General features: G+C 40.0%; 1 protein-coding gene across 1 annotated transcript in view; it reads left to right on the forward strand.

Moving 5' to 3' along the window:
- BCAS3 (BCAS3 microtubule associated cell migration factor) overlaps positions 1-20,844 on the forward strand; it is a 578,882-nt gene that overhangs the window by 16,096 nt on the left and 541,942 nt on the right. Inside the window, exon 6 of the mRNA XM_043460326.1 lies at positions 12,408-12,514. Within this exon, the coding sequence (XP_043316261.1) occupies positions 12,408-12,514 (107 nt within the window). The remainder of the gene's footprint in view (positions 1-12,407; positions 12,515-20,844) is intronic.

A 20,844-nucleotide genomic window follows, 5' to 3' on the forward strand; every position in this document is an offset into this window, starting at 1 on the left:
ATTTTACAAGCCTCATGACATGGTTGAAAAAAAAAAAAAATTCACAAAATTAACTTTAAAGATGTCATCAAAATAATCTTTAGGAAAGTTTTTTTTTTAACAGCAAATAAGAATTGCTGGGGTAATAATGCTCTATAAAGCCTTTACATTGTTGAAGTACAGTGCATTTGCATCTGGAAATGTAGATGGATGTCACTTATTTAGGACTTTGTGTTCTGTTGAACTTAAAATGGTTGTCCTTAAGAGTATCCTGTATCTTAGTTGATTTATTAAGCTTTTAAATTTATACATCTTCTTTTTAAATACTTTAGCACGCACCCATATACTTTGGCCTCTCCTTTCTATATCATATTGATAGTGTATGAAATTTTGTCCTAGATTTTTATGGATATTCTTTTTATCATCTCAGGCCCTAAGGGTGTCTGTGCATGTGCACACATGTGTGTGTGTGTTTTAAAGCCATAGTAAATATTACCAAGATATTTGATTCTCCTTAACTTCCCCATTCTCTTACAGCATTTCTTGGGTTTGTGTTCTTTCTTTAGGAATGTTTTGTTTAGCTGTTTGTGTGGCAGACCTTCTGAGATATTTATAATTGAAAGAAAATTTGGCATGGGAAGGAAAAAGTAGGGCTCACTGGCTGCAAGTCCAGCATCTCTGAAGAAGGCCGTGTGTGTGTGTGCGCTAAGTTGCTCCAGTTATATCTGCCTCTTCCAGAGTATTTGAACTGTAGCCCTCCAGGCCCCTCTGTCCATGGGATTCTCCAGGCAAGAATACTGGGGTGGGTTGCCATGCCCTCTTCCAGGGGACCTTCCCGACCCACAGTTTGAAGCCACGTCTCTTACATCTCTGGCGTCAGGCAGGCAGGTTCTTTACCACTAGCTCTACCACTTTTCCATCGCATTAGAGATTCTTGATCAGCCAACCTGTCATTCCCTGCTTTTATCTTCTGCAGCTGGGATGCAATTCCTTGATCATTGCCTTTTGTCTTTCTTGACACCATAAGGGAGACAGTGGAGAGGCTGCTTCTGGCTGCAGCCAAAGTAGCTCAGCGGCCTGTTTCTTTGTAGAGCAGTTGGGTACCCAGAGATTGTGTTAGGTATTTAGGCTTCTCTTTGCTAGACTTGGAGTTTTTTCTGGCAAAACAATTTAGAAGTCTTTTACCTGTCTGTAGATTTAAGTTATTTTATAATATTAATGAAACTCTATTAGCTATTAATTTAAAACTTGCAGTCTTTGAATTGAACTGTGCTCTGGTGATTCCTTTCTGTTTATTCCAACAGGCCTGAGAACTCTGCTTTTCTTCATGAAATTACTAAGTGGTGCTGCTTGGCCCCTTTCTGCAGGGTTGCAGCCCATTTGATTATGGGCTTATCAGAGTTGGGAGTGGAGTAGGCAACAACTTATAGGAGAGATACTTCTGAGGAATCTGGGTTATTGGGATTCTCCTTTCCTGAATCCTTTTAGGTATCTCCATTCCTAATCTGGCTTGGTGTCCAGTGGAAACTGCGACTGTTGGAGTTTAATAGAAAGGAGGATTAAGGCCCTTTGTGTCATGGTTATCGTTTTGTTTCCGCTTTCAGGCAGTCTCGTTTATACCCAAGATTGTTTTTCTTGAGGCACTCACTGTACTGAAAAAGGTGTAAGAAGTAGCCAAAGCAAGTTAATATCCTGACATTTTCTGTCACATTCTCTAAAGGTCAGCATGTAGTGTGAGTCCCAAAACACATCAGGTTTAATCAGCTGGTTGGCTCCAGGATAGGAGCTGCCAACTTTCTAGCCTGTTCGGGGTAACTCTTACCATCCTGAGGTGGTCAGTTCTAATATCAAGGTTTAAGAATATACTTAGATATCAAGTTTTCTATTCAACAGGATTTTTTTTTTTAGTTGCATGTAATCAGTTTAAGGAAAAAAAAAGTTTTTAATTGTGGTAAAATGTGCTTAACATAAAATTTACTGTCTTAACCATTTTTGAGTGTACTGATCTATAGTTGTAAATACATTCACACTGTTACACAACCAATCTCCAGAGCTGTTTTTATCTTGTAAAACTGAAACTATACCCATTAAACAACTCTACATTCTCTCCTTCTCACTAACTCCAGGCAACCACCATTCTACTTTGTCTCTGAGTCGGAGGTACTTAAGCCACTTCATAAGTGGCATCATTCAGTGATATCATACATGTGTCTAAACTTCCTTTTTTTTTTAAGTCTGTGTGAAAAATTTTTTTTTTATCATTTTATCTTTTCATAGGTGATCATTTGGGTTGCTTCCACCCTTTGGCTTTACAAAGAATGCTGCTTTTAACAATTATTTTTACAAATAACTTTTTGAGTCCCTGCTTTCAGTTCTTTTTGAGTAATACCCATAAGTGGAATTGTTGGCTCATAAGTTCTTTTTAATTTTTTGAGAAACCACCATGCTGTTTTCCATAGGGAATTCTTTTTTTTCTTTTTTCCTTTTCAGTGGGTTTTGTCATACATTGATATGAATCAGCCATAGATTTACACGTATTCCCCATCCCGATCCCCCCTCCCACCTCCCTCTCCACCCGATTCCTCTGGGTCTTCCCAGTGCACCAGGCCCGAGCACTTGTTGTTTTTTTTTTTTTTTTAGGGAATTCTTTTTAAACCTACTTTGATGGCTGGGAAGCATAGTGGCTCAATCCCTTGAGTCTTTCACTTCTCACTGCTCCTCTCTGATGCTTACTTCTCTTCTCCAACTTCTCTAACGAGGGTGGAGCAGTGATTGCTCAAAGCTCTCAGTTCATAGCTTTATGATCAGAGAGGGAAAAAGAGTCCATTGGGCAATCCAGCATGCTCAGTCTGGATTACCTTCCAGTTACTGGAATGGCCGCAGTGGCCGAGGATGTGGCCCTGGAATCGGCTCAGCAGGTGTGTGCCTGTCCCTGTGCTAGATGCAGGGGGAGGGCAAGATCAGTTACCAGGAAGGGAGGGGCTATAGAGTAGGAAGTGTGTGAGGCATGCAAAGACAGGCTCTAGTGTGCCTGGGTCCCCATTTCAGCTGCCTCCTGGACATCTACACTTAGATGTCCCCAAATGCCTCAAACTCTTAATCATTTCCCATCTAACTATGACGCTTCAATATCTATACTTTAACCTCACTTGCCCTTCAAAAGTCACTAAAAGCAGAGAACTTTTTATACCTTGGAATCTTTGCACAGGGGATCGATCTTCTGGATAAAATTAACATTTCAGCCTTAATCCTCATTCAGCTGTTGTGTGCACGGGTATGCTCTCAGTCACTCAGTTGTGTCCAACTCTTTGTGACCCCATGGACTGTAGCCCGCCAGGCTTTTTTGTCCATGGGATTCTCCAGGCAAGAATATTGGAGTGGGTTGCCATTCCGTCTTCCAGGGGATCTTCCCGACCCAGTGATCAAATGCATACCACCTGCATCTCCTGCATTGGCAGGCAGAATCTTCAGCGTTGTGCCACCTGGGAAGCCCCTCATTCACCTATTAGCATCTACTAAAAGTGAATTTCCAGTTTTTAGACTAGGTGTTGGTAGAATATTGCTGCTGTCAACATGCATGTGAAATACAGAAGAAGCTGGTTTGGGAGGAAAGATTTTATTTCACTTTACACCTCAATTTTTGAGGCGAGCAGAAAATCCGGTATCCCCCTCTCCCCCTCCCAAGTGCAAACATTTTTCTAAGGAGGGAGAGTGTACTGAGTGTGCTCATAGGTGAGGTTAACAAATAAGATAGAGTGTGAAAAAATTTTATAGAAATATAGTTGATTTACAGTGTTGTGTTAATTTCTTCTGTATAGCAAAGTGATTGTTATACATATCTATACATTCTTTTTCATTTTCTTTTCCATGATGGTTTATCACAGGATATCGAATTTAATTCCCTGTGCTATAAAGCAGGACCTTGTTGTTTATCCATCCTATACATAATAATTTTCATCTACTAATGCCAAACTCCCAATCCTTTTCTCCTCTACCTCTTTCCTCCTTGGCAGCCACAACTGTGTTCTCACTGAAGCGAGACATGTTGTTGAAGGATGAGTAAATCAAAGGAGAATGTTGTAGTTAACTTAAAATCACAGAGGAAATGCTACATGTCTCTATAGGAAAAATTGTAAAGTCCATATTTAGGGGAGAAAAAAGAAACCAATGAGAAAGGTAAAGAGCAGTTATAGAATAACCAGTGATGGTATGATAGAAGATATAAAGATAAAGTCAAAGAATAAGGATTACTTAAAGCTGTAACAGTTCTGAAGAATAACCTAAAATTTTTACAAAATTAAGAGCTTCACTCAAAAGTAATGCAGTCTGCTCTACCACCATCCAGAGAAAGAAAAATAGCTCAGGTGACTAAGCAGAACCTAAAGGAAGAGAAAGGTGATTATTGTATAATGACCTCAGGGTTTTATATGTGACATTTGCGCCCTTCTGAAAGTGACAGCCTGTGATCAGGGTGGTAGCTGTGGTACAAAGATGCCTGAGTATCGAGTCCTGAGATGGCTCTTCAGCTTTGAGGAAATTATCCACACCTTGTTCTTTTCTGTGGGGGAGGAGGGCTTCCCTGATAGCTCAGTTGGTAAAGAATCTGCCTGCAACTCAGGAGGCCCGGTTCGATTCCTGGGTCAGGAAGATTCACTGGAGACGGGATAGGCTACCCACTTAGTATTCTTGGGCTTCCCTGGTGGCTCAGCTGGTCAAGAATCCGCCTGCAATGTGGGAGACCTGGGTTTGATCCCTGGGTTGGGAAAATCCCCTGTCCTTTTTAAATTTTTTTCTTTCAGGCCACACCACGTGGCTTGTGGGATGTTAGTTCCCTGACCAGGCATTGAACCTGGGCCCTCAGCAGTGAGAGCACGGAGTCCTAGCCACTGTACTAACCCGGGAATCCCCCTGACTTGCTCTTGTCAGTGATAAAATGAATCTGCTCCTGCTCTACATATAAAACAGGATTTTTGTGCATCAGATTAGATAATGTGTATACAAAGCACATGGAATATTATAAAAGAACATTTAAATGTTAGATGTAAAGAGAATTGGGCTTCTCCCATGGCTCAGTGGTAAAAAGTCCACCTGTATTGCAGGAGATGCAGGTTCAGTCCCTGGGTTGGGAAGATCCCCTGGGGAAGGAAATGGTAGCCCACTCTAATATTCTTGCCTAGGAAATCCCTTGGACAGAGGAGGCTGGGGGGCTACAGACCATGGGGTCACAAAGAGTCGGACACGACTAAGTGACTGCGATCCCATGGACTGCACCACACCAAGCTTCCCTGTCCTTCACTGTCTCCTAGAGTTTGCTCAAACTCATGTCCATTGAGTTGGCGATGTCATCCAACCATCTCATCCTCTGTAACCCTCTTCTCCGCTTGCCCTCAGTCTTTCCCAGCATCAGGGTCTTTTCCAGGGAGTTGGCTCTTCACGTCAGATGGCCGGAGTATTGGAGCTTCAGCTTCAGCATCAGTCCTTCCAATGAATATTCATGGTTGATTTCCTTTAGGATTGACTGGTTTGAGCTCCTTACTGTCCAGGAGACTCTCAGAAGTCTTCTCCAACACCACAGTTTGGTGCTCAGCCTTCTTTATGGTCCAACTCTCAGATCTGTACATGACTACTAAAAAAAAACCATAGCTTTGACTAGATGGACCTTTGTTGGCAAAGTAATTTCTCTGCTTTTTAATACACTAAGTTTGTCATAGCTTTCCTTGCAAGGAGCAAGCGTCTTTTAATTTCATGGCTTCATTCATGAAACCATTCACAGTGATTTTGAAGCCCAAGAAAATAGTCTGTTACTGTTTCCATTGTTTCCCCATCTATTTGCTATGAAGTGATGGAACTGGATGCTATGATCATCTTTTGAATATTGAGTTTTAAAAAAGCCCACATTTTCACTCTACTCTTTCATGTTCTTCAAGAGGCTCTTTAGTTCCTCTTCGCTTTCTGCCATTAGGGTGGTGTCATCTGCATATCTGAGGTTTCTGATATTTCTCCTGGCTATCTTGATTTCAGCTTGAGTTTCATCCAGCTCTGCATTTCCCATGATGTACTCTGCATATAAGTTAAATAAGCAGGGGACAATATACAGCGTTGTTGTACTCCTTTTCCAAGGTTGAACCAGTCCATTGTTCCATGTCCAGTCCTAACTGTTGCTTCTTGACCTGCATACAGGCTTCTCAGGAGGAAGGTAAGGTGTTCTGGTATTCCTGTTTCTTGAAGAATTTTCCACAGTTTGTTGTGACCCACACAGTAAGGGGCTTTAGTATAGTCAGTGAAGGAGAAGTACATGTTTTTCTGGAAATCTCATTTCTTTCTCTATGGTCCTGTGGATGTTGACAATTTGATCTCTGGTTCCTCTGCCTTTTATAAGTCCAGCTTGTACATCTGGAAGTTCTCGGTTCATGTAGTGTTGAAGCCTAGTTTGAAGGATTTTCAGCATTACCTTGCTAGCATGTGAAATGAGTAAAATTGTAGGGTAGCTTGAACATTCTTTGGCATTGCCCTTCTTTGGGATTGGAAAGAAAACTGACCTTTTCCAGTCCTGTGGCCCCTACTGAGTTTTCCAAATTTGCTGGCATATTGAGTGCAGCACTTTAAGAGCATCATCTTTTAGGATTTGAAATAACTCAGCTTGAATTCCATCACCTCTACTAGCTTTGTTTGTAGTAATGCTTCCTAAAGCCCAGTGACTTCACGCTCTAGGATGTCTGTCTCTAGGTGAGTGACCACACCATCATGGTTATCCTGGTCATTAAGACTTTTTTTGTAAAGTTCTTCTGTGTATTCTTGCCACTTCTTAATCTCTTCTGCTTCTGTTAGGTCCATACTGTTTCTGTCCTTTACTTTGCCCATCTTTGCAAGACTGTTCCCTTGGTGTCTCTAATTTTCTTGAGATATCTAGTCTTTCCCATTGCGTTGTTTTCCTTTATTTCTTTGCATTGCTTGCTTAAGACTGACTAAACAGTAACGAAAGAGAATTAATTATGCCCTAAGTTAAATAAGCTTATGATTCTGAATTTTGCTGGATATAGAATCATGTGCTATTAATTTTATGCTAGTGAATTCCTGTAAAAGGAAAATCAGCATAAAAAGTTATTGGGACTTCCCTGATGGTCCAGAGGTTAAGACATTGTGCTTCCACTGCAGGGGGCATGGATTTGATACCTGCTTGAGGAACTAAGATCCCCCATGCTATGCCTTGTAGCCAAAAAATAGGAAGAGAAAATTACTGATTATGAGCTGTGTTAAAGATTTTGATCTTTATATTTGAGCGATGAGAAGTCACTAATGTAGAGGCTAGAAGTGAGTAGGTATACCATTATTTGTTTTTTTTTTATCGGCTGTGCCTCTTGGCTTATGGGATTTTACTTCTCCAGCCAGGGATCGAATCATGGGCCGATGGCAGTGAGTACCAAATCCTCATTGCTGGACTGCCAGGAAATTCCCCGTTATGAGTATTTTGAAAAGATCACTCTGACTTTAATAGAGAGTTTGGTGGACAGTGGTGGAGGCAGAAAGCCACGCAGGCTTTTGCAGTAGATGTTGTAGACAGAGGTGGTGGTGGTGTAAGCAGAGAGCTATTTAGGAAGCTTGCTCATAGATTTATTGCTGGAGGGAAGGAAGAAGGCGGTTCATGATTTTGCTATCTGGATAGATAATCATGCTGTTCCCCAAAATAGGAAACTCTGGAAGATCATGTTTGGGGAGGAAATCCTGATCTTTAAGTGGAATTTGATCTTCTGTTGAGACATTCAAAACCCATACTGAGGAAGTCACTAGCAGAGAGTAACTTAAGCAATGGTTGGAATGAGGTCACTTAGGGAGGGTTACTGTAAGAAGAAAAGGGAGTTTAGGAATTCGCTTTGAGTAACTCTGATATTTCAAGGGCAGTTAGAAAAGGATGAGCCAGCGGGGAATATGGTGAGCATTGGTTATAGCTGCTGAATAATCTTAACAAGATGTTCTTAAAAAAATCATAGTGGATTCAACAACTTGGAGGTTACTGATGACCATAGTAAAAGTCACCTGGGAGGAGTGTTGGGGCAGAAACACTTTCTGAAATAGGTTGGGGGTGAGTGAGAGATGAAAAACAGATGGCAGTTATAAACAAGGAATTCAGCTCCTGGAAAGAGAGGAAATAGTGAGGTCAAATAAAGGGATAGGGATGTTACTGGTTTATGATTTAAAAAAACCCTTATTTAGGGACTTCCCTGGTGGTCCCTGGTGGGTTAAGATTCCAGGATTCCTTTGCAGGGGTTGTAGGTTTGATCCCTATTCAGGGAACTAAGATTTGCACATGCTACCTGGAGCAGCCAAAAATATAAAAACAAACCCACCTTATTTATTGTGCAAATATATCATGATAAATAGCACAAAAATATGGATCACTGAATTTTTACACATTGTAAATCTGTGGAGCCATAACTAAGGTAGAAAATAGAATGTTGCTACCTAATTGCCTAGTGATTCTGAATTTCATATAAAGAGAATCGTTCAGTATATAGGCTTTTGTGTCTGGCTGCTTTTGCTTATTATGTCTGTGAGGTTCATCCATATTATGGTATATGGTAGTAGGTCATTTTTTTCCTGTGCTGAGTAGTGTTGTATTATACATTGTATCCGTGTACCACTGTGCTTGTCTTTTCTCCTCTTGATGGAGTTTGGGTTGATTTCAGCTGTAATTACGTTGATTGCAGTAATATTGTGGTAGGTATTCTTGTCTCTTGGTATATCTGTGCTGAGGCTTCTAATGAGTTTATAAACTAGAGTGGAACTACTTGGTCAAAGGGCATGGGATCTTCAACCTGAGTATATATTGTCTGTTTTCCCAAGTGGTTATACTGATTTATATTTACTAGCACTAAATAAGCAGCCTCTTCACTCCATATCCTGCCAACTCTTGGTTTTGTCATTGTGGTTTTAGTTAACACTTCCTTGATTACAAATGGGTTGAGCCAGTTTTCATGTTCACTGATGATTGATTTGAATATCCTATTTTTGAAGTGCTTTTTTTTTTATGTCTCCTGCCTATTTCTCTAATGATCTGCCTTTTTCATACTGATTTTTAATTTGTACATGACTTAGCAGCTATATGTATGTATGTATGTGAATTAGACAAATCCTTGTGGGGTTATAATTGTCTCTTCTCCCAGGCTCTGACTTGACTTTTTACTCTCCCAGTCAGGGTGGCTCATGAGAAACAGAAATTCTCCGTTTTAATGTAATAAACTTAATGTAGTAGAATTTGCCAGTTTTTTATACTAGAAATTTTTTGTGCCCTGTTGTGAAGTTTTTTCCTTGTACCATAATCATGAAAATACATTTCTACAGTGTTCCTCTAGTGTTTTGTTAATTTTAGCTTTGTCATTTATATCTAAAATTCACTGGTATTGATTTATTTGAAAAATTTTAAAAGATTGGAGATACTTTATCATGTTTAAATACTCATTGGGAGTATACAGTATGTGGAAAGAATGGGAGATACAGGAAAGGAAGAATTAGATAAAGAGCCCTGAGAAGATGAGTGAGAATGGGATCCAAAGCAGAGTGATTTACTTTATTTTTGTTTGTTTGGAAAAGTTCTATTCATCTTTTAAAACTCTAGGTCATTGAGGCTCTATGAAGTCTCTCTTGATACTCCAACTTCATCATCTCTCCATGACGGTAGTCTCCTCTGCCCTAGCACCTACATTTATTGTTGCCTTTTTCATGCTGTTTTAGAGCCATCAGCTTGTACATCTGTCTCCCTCCTCAGACTGGAGGTTCCTCACTTTAAACATTACTGGAGTGTAATTGCTTTGCAGTGTCGCGTTAGTTTCTGCTGTGTAACGCAGTGAATTAGCGATATGTACATGTATCCCCCCTCTCTTGAACATCCGGCCCACACCCCACCTCTCTCCACCAACCCACCCTTCTAGGTCATCACGGAGCACCCAGCTGAGCTCCCTGTGGTACACTGCAGTTTCCACTAGCTATTTTACACATGGTCGTGTATTTATGGGCTTCGCTTGTGGCTCAGCTGGTAAAGGATCTGCTTGGAATGCGGGAGACCTGGGTTCCATCCCAGGGTCGGAAAGATCCCCTGGAGAAGGGAAAGGCTTACCTACTCCAGGATTCTGGCCTGGAGAATTCCACGGACTGTATATGTATAGTCTGTGGGGTCGCAAAGAGTCCTAATCTCCTAATTCATCCCACCCTCCCCTCCCGCCTCACAGAGTGATTTACTTTAGACAAAAGGAAAGACAATTGTGTGTCATAGAGTGGAATGAGAAGAGAGTGAGTGTTACAGATGCATGTAAGTCTTTGGCAACAGAAAGTTTCTAGATTCCTTGTGCCGTATATGAGACACATTATCTGCTGAGTAAGGAGAGATTGGATGGAGTCAGGGCTTGGAGAACACTTTAAGAAAGTCATTGAAATTGTAAAAGAAGTTTCAGAAAATTGAGTACATTTGTTGTGCGGTTTTGAAGGCTCAGTTGAGGTTTGTGGAGATAATTTATAGTGGTGACAATTGTGTCTCATTGTGTGATTTTCTCTAGTGATTCTTGGTTGCTGTGGAGTATACTAGGGTGGTGGACTGGTTGGTTTCATCTAGGATTGAGGTTTTGCTGGTTGGGTGCCATGCAGAGATCTCACAAAGGAATAAGAGAATGTGGATGACTGGCAGAAGTTACTGAGATGACTGACCAAAGACTGCTAAGGCAGGAGGAGACTAGATATACAAGAGGGGCCTGAAGAGGAGGGAGAAGGCAGGGCTTCAGTGGGTTGGAGGTCCTAATGAAGTTAGAGAGCGAACCACAAAGCAAATAGTTGAGCACGCTTGCTGGAAGATAAGGTTGTGATCTGAGAAGAAAAGACTTGATTAGTGATGTTTTGAGGTGTAATAGTTTTGTTCAGTAAGGATATAGTGTATAATACTGATAACAAATGCTTAATATTCACTGATGTGAACTGGAAAAGTTGATTAGAAAAGTACACATAATTCTTTTATTGTGGACCGTATGTCCAGTGTGTTCAGATGTATCAGGATTTACTATCCCCTGTAAGTAAAGGAACATAATTTTTCTTCCATTGCTAAATTTATACATATTAGAATTCTAGATGGTTACACGTCATATTTGTATTTAGTTAATTTTGGTAAAATATTTTACTTTGATTTGCCTTTATAGGTGGTTGTGTTCTTGATATTGGTATTTCCTGGGTATCTAGTGAGAATTTGATTTTTATTTTAAAAAATTAAAAATTTTTTTAATGTAGCATGATTTTATGACAAGAGTAATCATATCGGCACAGTGCTTCTTGTGCCAACTTACACAAGCCCTCTAGCTCTTTGCAGAGACCTTTACTTCATCTTTTTTTGGCCCTACCCTGTGGCACGTGGGATCTTGGTTCCCTGACCGGGGATCCAACCCACGCCCCCTGCATTGAGAGCACAGAATCGTAACCACTGGACCTCCAGGGAAGTTCCCCCACTCCTCCCCGTCTTGCATCTTGCTCTCCTCATCCTCTGCTTGTAGATTCTCAGAGTGGCCAGATACCGCCTGTGAGCCCGCACAGCTTACGTTGCCTGCCTCTGCTGGGCGCTGCCCTGCTGTCTGCACCCCCGCTGGTGTTTCCCCTGGTACTTCTGTCACTGGCAGGTTCTGTGGTCTGCTCTTCATGAGTGACGGAGTGGTACTTGGTACTGGTGCCCTCCTGAGAGAGTTTGATTTTTAAAACCTACTCGTGCTGATAATTATAGGTACTGTTCCCTGGTGGCTCAGTGGTAAAGAATCCGCCTGCCGATACAGGAGACGCTGCTTCTGTCTCTGATCCAGGAAGATCCCCTGGAGAAGGAAATGGCAGTCCACTCCAGTATTCCTGCCTGGAAAATCCTATAGACGGAGGATCCTGGCTGGCTACACAAATAGTCCATGGGGTCACAAAAGAGTCAGAAACGACTTAGCAACAAAACAACAATGACAAACAAAAAAAACCTACTAGTTTTGTGATTTCAGCTTTCTATTCACTTTCCTTTAAATGTTTTCCAAAACTTCTCAATTTTTAAAGAAGGTATTTATTTGGTTGGGTCAGATCTTAGTTGTGGCAGCCAGGATCTTCCTTGCGTCCTGTGGGGCCTTTCATTGCGCTGGTCTCTCTAGTTGTGGTGCTTGGGCTTAGTAGTTGTGCTGCTCAGGCTTGGTTGCCCCGCAGCATGTGGGATCTTAGGTCCCTGACCAGGGATTGAACCCATGTCTCCTGCATTGCAGGGCAGATTGTTAACCACTGGACCACCAAGGAAGTCCCGAAACTTCTGAACTTTTTATTGAGAAATAATTGAAGCAATCGTTATGCCAGTAGCATTAAAGGAGAGTCGTTGTTTTTGTTGATTGACATTGTGTCTTTTAAATTTCCTCTTCTGTTATTTAATTCTAATGCAGATACATCAAGAAATCTGGAATTTCATGAAATTCATAGCACAGGGAATGAGCCGCCTTTGCTGATTATGATTGGCTACAGTGATGGAATGCAGGTCTGGAGCATCCCTGTAAGTATGAAGATGCTAACTCCCTGAAATATAAACCTTTGCAGCATGCTAGCTGGTGGCCATATTTTCTCTAAGGACTCCTCCATTTATTTTGCAAGCAGTTGCTCAGAGACTGCTTTGTGTGGAACCCCATAGGAGGCCCAAAGAGTAAAGGGCAAGTGGGAACTGAATCATGTGGTAAATGGTTTGTAAAGTAGGCCAGCAATTGTGGGGATCACTTTACATGGAAGATCTCACTTCTCATCATGGTAACCCTATGAAGTAGGTATTATTATTCTCCTTTCCTGCAATTTTTACAAAAGAGTAAAGTCTAACCCCTGGAGAAGGAAATGGCAACTCACCCCAGTATTCTTGCCTGGAAAATCCCTTGGACAGAGGAGCATGTCCATGGGGTCGCAGAGTTAGACAAGACTTAATGACTAAACAACAATAAAGAAACTTATAGAAAGCTTAAAAAAATTAGCAATTATTAAAAAAAAATTAGCGATTATTAAAAAAAAAAACATTTTGAGTCAGTTAAAACATCCGCATGGTACAAAATTCAAGAGGCCTAAGTGGATAACAACTCCCTACCTCTGTTGTCCTCAGTTCCCCTTATCTTGAGTAGTTTCTAGTTTCCTGGGATTTCTAGTTTCTTATGTATCCTGATTTTTTAGGTAAATAAGAACATATATATTTCTCACACCCTGCCCTTCCTTAACAGAAGGGAACATACTATACAGCTGCCTGTACTTTGCTATTTTTTCCTTATGAATTAGTATTCCAAGAGCTTCTCTATGGGGTATATAACCATATATAATTCTCTTATTTGGACTTTCCTTAATTTATATAACTTGTTTCCAATTATTGGAAACACTTGAGTGCACCCTCCCCTCCCCTTTTCTGATACTAGAAACACTGATATAATACATGAACTGGAACTAAGGTCATTTTGTGTCTGTGTATCTGTTTAGGATAAATCACAGTTTTGATAAATGTTTTTAATTGCCTAATACTGGTTGCAGTTACCATCTTCAGTCCTACATGTGCTTCTCTGGGATGACCAAAAGTAAATGTACTAGAAGAGGAAGAAGCTTGGTGGGATCACAGCTCAGTGAAGTGTAGCTGGGACTACATACTTTGGCTTATACCTAGCTATATTCTGGTGTTTGGCATGGCCTAGATAGCATGTCTTTCCTGTAGATTGGGGTGGAAGGCCTAGTTGGCCGGTGGAACATCTATTGTGTAGTGTTTTTTTTTTTTGCAGTTGGAGACCTGGGGCCAATATCTGTGCCTTTAATAAAGGCGTTTACTACATTGTTTGAAGCCTGTTTTGTATGGGTGGTTCAGCTAGAATTTTTTTCTCTCCCCTTTCTGGTTCTTATGGGTATTATGGTTACTTCTTAAAAGATTTATAAGTAAATATATATTGCCTCAAATTTAATGAAATGCTTGATGTTCTTGAGTACAGAATTTGACTTAAGGATCATTGAGTAATGAGTACATTGATCTTCATAATTCTTAAACATTTTAAGTAAAAATATTGTTTATTCTTATATTCTATAAATCACTTATAATGAACTATAGTCTTCCCTCTAATCTTATAGGGGGCTTCCCTGGTAGCCCAGTTGGTAAAGAATCTGCCTGTAATGCAAGACCCAGGTTCGATTCCTGGGTTGGGAAGATCCCCTGGAGAAGGGATTGGCAGCCCATTCCTGTATTCTTGCTTGGAGAATTCGATGGACAGAGGAGCCTGGCAGGCTATATAGTCCATGGGGTTGCAAAGAGTCGGGTACGACTGAGCGACTAACACACAGACACATTCACGCACTAATCTTATAATAATTATGTATCATATTATTAAATATTTAGGATTTGAGGCTTTATATGTCTTATTAAAGATTGGCTTTATTTTGCAGAGATAGAAGAATCCTGTTGCTATGTCATGGATTGAGTGAACCTGTTTTTTTCCCTTTGGGGATGTGTAGTTGACATTTTTTCAAGACCTTGCAATGTTGTTTGTAATTGAAGTATCATGCCAAAGGCATAGACAAAAGGACCTAAAATGTAACAGTGTTTTGTTTGTTTGCTTTTTTCTAACAAGAGAAATAATTCTAGGTTGTGTTCAGAGGAGAGGATTTTGTAAGTGTAACCTTTTCTTTATTTCGATTCTTAAAAAATTTTATTTTTTATTGATTGAGTGATTGGAGTATAGTTGCTTTATAATGCTGTGTTAGTGCCTACTGTACAGCAAAGTGAACCAACCATATGTATGTAAATGTATGTATATCTTCTTTCTTGGATTCCCTTCCCATTTAGGTCACCACCATTTTGATTCTTTACACTGTTGACAGCTTGAAGGCAAAGAGGAAGCTAGAGCCTTAACAGGGTTGGGCCTTGTGGGATTAGGGGTGTTGACCAGATTGGGCACATTCCTTTGGTGGTACTCAGGCTGCCCACTTGCTTTGGTTATAATTAGAGGTATCGCTGTTAATAGTTGACTTACGTCTAGCTCTGAGTAACTTAAAGGTCTTCTGAGTAATTTTAATTACTTCTTTAAAGTAGTTCTTATGCCCAGATTGTATTTTGAGAGAACTGAATAATCTTTTCTTCGTGGAATTTTCATTGACTCTCAGTTGTTTACTATTGTAGTAGTATAGCCCCCATGAGGACTGGTTCAAGAATTAGGAGGCAGTTTGGAAAAATAAGCTCCTTCTGTTGCACTGATGGAGCTCTTACTGTGTTCAGAGAGCTTTATATACACATTGTCTCATGTGTTGTATACTGTGAGGGAGAAGTTATCCTATTTTATAGGTGGTAAGGTCACACTACTTATAAGAGGTGGAACCGGAATGCAAACCCAGTTCTGTCTGACTTCACATTCAAAGCCCACTGTCTAAGGGCTCTACTTCCTCCCTGCGGTAGCAGAAGATATGCCATGCAAGTGGGATGGCAGCTTAGTGTAGTTTTCAGTGTAAAAGGTTATGATGTGTCTTCACATATTCATCCTTAGAAATTAGTGTGAGTTACCTATTACTCTAACTAACCCTTCTGAAACTTGTTTATCACTAGTTAGCCATTCAGTAATCATTTAAGTGTTACCGTGTGCTAGACCGAGGAGCTTATGTCAGTCAGTCTAGAAATAAACCTGCTTCTAAGGAACCTTTGCAGACTGTAAATCGTATTTGCTTTTGAGTTAAGCGAGGGTGGGCAGAAAGTCAATCCTTGCTGAATTTCAGCTCAGTTTTTGCTTCAAGTTTGTGCCCAAGGTTGATTTTATATAATTGTCCCACCTCTGAGTCTCAGGTTAAGAAAATAAACATCCTGGCTAAACATTAAAAAAAATTGTTCATGAAGTTTGTTGTTGTTGTTCATCCACTAAGTCATGTCTGACTCTTTGTGATCCCATGGACTGTAGCAAGCCAGGCTCCTCTGTCCAGTGCTATCTCCCAGAGTTTGCCCAAATTCATGTCCACTGAGTTAATGATGCTTTCTAACCCTTCTCTTCCTCTGACGTTCTCTTCTCCTTTTGCCTTCAATCTTTCCCAGCATTAGGATCTTTTCCAGTGAGTCAGATCTTTTCCAGTGAATTGGCTCTTTGCAACAGGTGGCCAAAGTATTGGAGCTTCATCTTCAGCAACAGTCCTACCAATGAATATTCAGGGTTGATTTCCTTAGAATTGACTGGTTTGATCTCCTCTCAGTCCAAGGGACTCTCAAGAGTCTTTTCTCCAGCACCACAATTCAAAAGCATCAATTCAAATCAGCCTTTTTTATGAAATGCACAAATGCACTTGAGGCTTAGATGATATCTCAGAATCTAGCTAAGGAGAGTTAGCTCAAAACTGTGCAGAAGGAGCATCTCTACTGCCCAGTTCCTACGACTTTGTGTGTGAGATGCCTGCAGGAAACAGCAGTATTCAGAGCTTTCCCAAGCTGTCAGGCGCCTCTGTCAACACGTCTGATGTAACGTGAGAAAGAATGATTATTTATGTTGTTGTTCTGGATAAATAGGTCCCTTTCCTACTCATGCCTAGCAATGTCACTACCTCTTTTTGAAAATGTGAATATTCGTGCTCTTGCTTAAAATTCCTTTTTAAAAAATTTATTTTATTTTACTTTTGGCCATGGTGTGTGGCTTGTGGATCTTAGTTCCCCAATCAGGGTTTGAATGTGGGCCCTTGGCAGTGAGAGCACAGAGTTCTAACCACTGGACTGCCAGGGAATTCCTTTAAAATTCTTTTTAAAATTTTTGTTATTATTTAAAATTTTTTTGAATTTATACTTTTTATTTGAAGGGTAATTGCTTTACAGAATTGTTATTTTCTGTCAAACGTTGACGTGAATCAGTCACAGGGATGCATGTGCTCCCCTCCCTTCTCACCCCTCTAGGTGGTCACAGAGCCCCTGTTTGAGTTCCCTGAGTCACACAGAAAATTTCATTAGCTGTCTGTTTTACATATGGTAATGTAAGTTAATTAAAAAAATCAGCAGTACATGGACTAAAGACCCAATAGGTTTATGGGATTTATATGAGAAGAACAGTAGTTCTGTACTTCTCCTTTAACTCCCATAATTCTTTTAGCTCTTGTTATCTTAGTTATTTATTTATTTCAGTTATTTTAAAATATCTTGCTTGCATTCTTGATATATGTATATATATTCTTGATATATATATATATGTTTTTTTTTTTCCAGCCAGTCTTACACATAGATTGACTGGGTACCCTGCGGTATGAGAACTTAAAAAGTGTTCATTTATTCAACACAAGTCTGTAATAAAGTACGTATTTTGAGCAAAATAGAGTCTTTTCTCTAATGGAGCTAGTAGAAGAACTGGATTTAAATAAAAATAAATGAAGACAAATTGTAATAAGAAGAAAAAAGATTATAATAAGGAAGTGGAACGGAAGTAATTAAATTTAGCCACAGTATGATTGGAACAGCAAATAGTAAAGTCAGAGGTTCTGAGGTGGAAATGTTCTTTTCTCTATAGTTGGACATTGATTGAGATTTCTTAAGTTTTTTTCTTCTTAAGAATATTGAGATAAATATCTTTATGATCATGTAATTTAGAGAGATCAATAAAAGGTGTACTAAGGCTCTTGGTAGATTTGCCAAATTGCATTCTTATAAAGCCATGCCATTTATACTTGCCTCGTTCATTCATTAATTCATTCACCCAGCAAAGATTTATTGATTGTCTTTTATATGCCAGACCTTGTTCAAGGTGCTGGGAAAACAACGAGCTAAAGAAAACCATTATTCTTACGGAATTTCTATTCTAGGTAGGTGAGTTGAAGAGTGGGGAAGATGATATTAAAACATGTACCATGCTTTCATAATAGATAAACACATACCAAGTGTTATAGTGGAGTGGTTGATGTTGTTGTGGGTTGATGTATTATGTAAGGTAGTCTTGGAAAGCCTCTCTCAGTGACTTACAGAGCAGAAGTGTGGAGGAGTAAGTCTTGTGGGCATTTGAGGAAGGGGCATTTAAAGGCAGTACTCTCTCATGTACAATTCTGTTTTCTATATTTAAAAATAGCAGGGAGACACTTTGGTGGAGCTTGGTGAGCAGGTGAAAAATGCTGGGTGTCTCAGAGGTGTTCTGGGGTACAGTTTTGCAAGGTAAAACTTATAAAATGAGCTTTGTACCATTGTAAGAACTTCAGAAATTTTGAATATTGAGCAAAGTTGAACCAATTTTATGGAAAATATATATACTCACCACCTCGATTTTACCATGAAAATTTTTACTATATTTGCTTTATTTTGTCTCTACCTATAGATTTTATTGGGTGCATTTCAAAGTAAATTGCAAAATCAGCATAGTTTCCCCTAACTACTTTTGCATGGCTTATCAGTAACTAAAGTTGAATATTTGATTAGTTTTTAATGTAAAATTTACCCACAGTTAAATATACAAATCTTAATATGTAAGCTTCCTGAGCTTTGATAAGTACATGGCAGCCCAAATCTGTGTCAAGATATAGATCATAATTATCATTCAAGAAATTTCCCTCATGGCTATTCTCAATTTTTCCTCCATCCCATTTGTGAAACAGCCACTATAAGATAACAGCCTCACTATTGTTATCTTATTTTCCACTGTAGATTAGTTTTGCCTGTTTCAGTTATGGCACTCAGGCTTAGTTGCTCTGTGGCATGTGGAATCCTCCCAGACCAGGAATCAAGCCCATGTCCCTTGTATTCGCAGATGAATTCCTATCCACTGCACCACCATGGAAGTCCTCTCATCCTCTTTTGAAGTGCTTAATATCTTAAACAGATCTTGAAAATGTATTCATTACAGTACCTAAAAGATGAGAATTGTATGAAACAGTGTATTTGAGGTTCAATAAGTTAAGACTTATTAGGGAAAACCCCTAGACCATTCAGGTATGACCTAAATCAAATCCCTTATGATTATACAGTGGAAGTGACAAATAGATTCAAGGGATTAGATCTGATAGAGTGCCTGAAGAACTATGGACGAAGGTTCGTAACATTGTAGAAGGCAGTGATCAAAACCATCCCCAAGAAGACGAAATGCAGAAAAGCAAATGGTGGTCTGAGGAGTCCTTAAAAGTAGCTGAGAAAAGAAGAGAAGTGAAAGGCAAAGGAGAAAAGGAAAGATATCTCCACCTGAATGCAGAGTTCTAAAGAATAGCAGGAGAGATAAGAAAACCTTCCTAAGTGATCATTGCAAACACACAGAGGAAAACAATAGACTGGGATAGACTGGAGATCTCTTCAAGAAAATTAGAGATACCAAGGGATCATTTCATGCAGAGATGGGCACAATAAAGGACAGAAACAGTATGAACCTAACAGAAGCAGAAGATATTAAGAAATGGTGGCAAGAATACACAGAAGAACTGTACAAAAACGATCTTCATGACCCAGATAACCATAATGGTGTGATCACTCACCTAGAGCCAGACATCCTGGAATGCGAAGTCAAGTGGGCCTTAGGAAGGATCACTATGAGCAAAGCTAGTGAAGGTGATGGAATTCCAGCTGAGCTATTTCAAATCCTAAAAGATGATGCTGTGAAAGTGCTGCACTCACTATGCCAGCAAATTTGAAAAACTCAGCAGCGGCCACAGTACTGGAAAAGGTCACTTTTCATTCCAATCCTAAAGAAAGGCAGTGCCAAAGAATGTTTAAGCTACTGCACAATTGCACTTGTCTCACATGCTAGGAGAGTAATGCTCAAAATTCTCCAAGTGAGGCTTCAGCAGTGTGTGAACCGAGAACTTCCAGATGTTCAAGCTGGATTTAGAAAAGGCAGAACCACCAGAGATCAAATTGCCAACATCCGGTGGATCATCAAAATAGCAAGAGAATTCCAGAAAAACATCTACTTCTGCTTTATTGGCTATGCCAAAGCCTTTGATTGTGTGGATCACAATAAACTGTGCAAAATTGTTAAAGAGATGGGAATACCAGACCACCTTACCTGCCTCCTGAAAAATCTGTATGCAGGTCAAGAAGCAACAGTTAGGACTGGACATGGAACAATAGACTGGTTCAAAATTGGGAAAGGAATACATCAAGGCTGTATATTGTCACCCTGCTTATTTAACTCATGTGCAGAGTATATCATGGGAAATGCTGGACTGAATGAAGCACAAGCTGGAATCAAGATTGTGGGGAGGAATATCAATAACTTCACATATGCAGGTGACACTACCCTTATGGCAGAAAGTGAAGAGGAACTAAAGCATCTTTTGATGAAAGGGAGAGAGGAGAGTGGAAAAGCTGGCTTAAAACTCAACATTCAGAAAACTAAGATCATGGCATCTGGTCCCATCACTTCATGGCAAATAGATGGGGAATGGTGACAGACTTTATTTTCTTGGGCTCCAAAATCGCTGCAGATGGTTACTGAAGCCATGAAATTAAAAGATGTTTGCTCTTTGGAAGAAAAGCTATGGGGGAAAAAAAAAAGCTCTGACCAGCCTGGACAGCATATTAAAAAGCAGAGACTTGACTTTACCAACAAAGGTCTGTCTAGTCAAAGCTATGGTTTTCCCACTAAACATGTATGGATGTGAGAGTTGGACCATAAAGGAAGCTGAGTGCTGAAGAATTGATGCTTTTGACCTGTGGTGTTAAGAGAAGACTTTTGAGTCCCTTGGACTGCAAGGAGATCCAGCCAGTCCATCCTAAAGGAAGTCAGTCCTGCATATTCATTGGGAGGACTGATGCTGAAGCTGAAACTCCAGTACTTTAGTCACCTGATGGGAAGAGCTGACTCACTGGAAAAGACCCTGATCCTGGGAAAGACTGAAGGCAGCAGGAGAAGGGGACAACAGAGGATGAGACGCTTGAATGGCATCACT

The sequence above is a fragment of the Cervus canadensis genome, chromosome 1, assembly GCF_019320065.1.
Source record: "Cervus canadensis isolate Bull #8, Minnesota chromosome 1, ASM1932006v1, whole genome shotgun sequence".
NCBI lineage: Eukaryota > Metazoa > Chordata > Mammalia > Artiodactyla > Cervidae > Cervus > Cervus canadensis.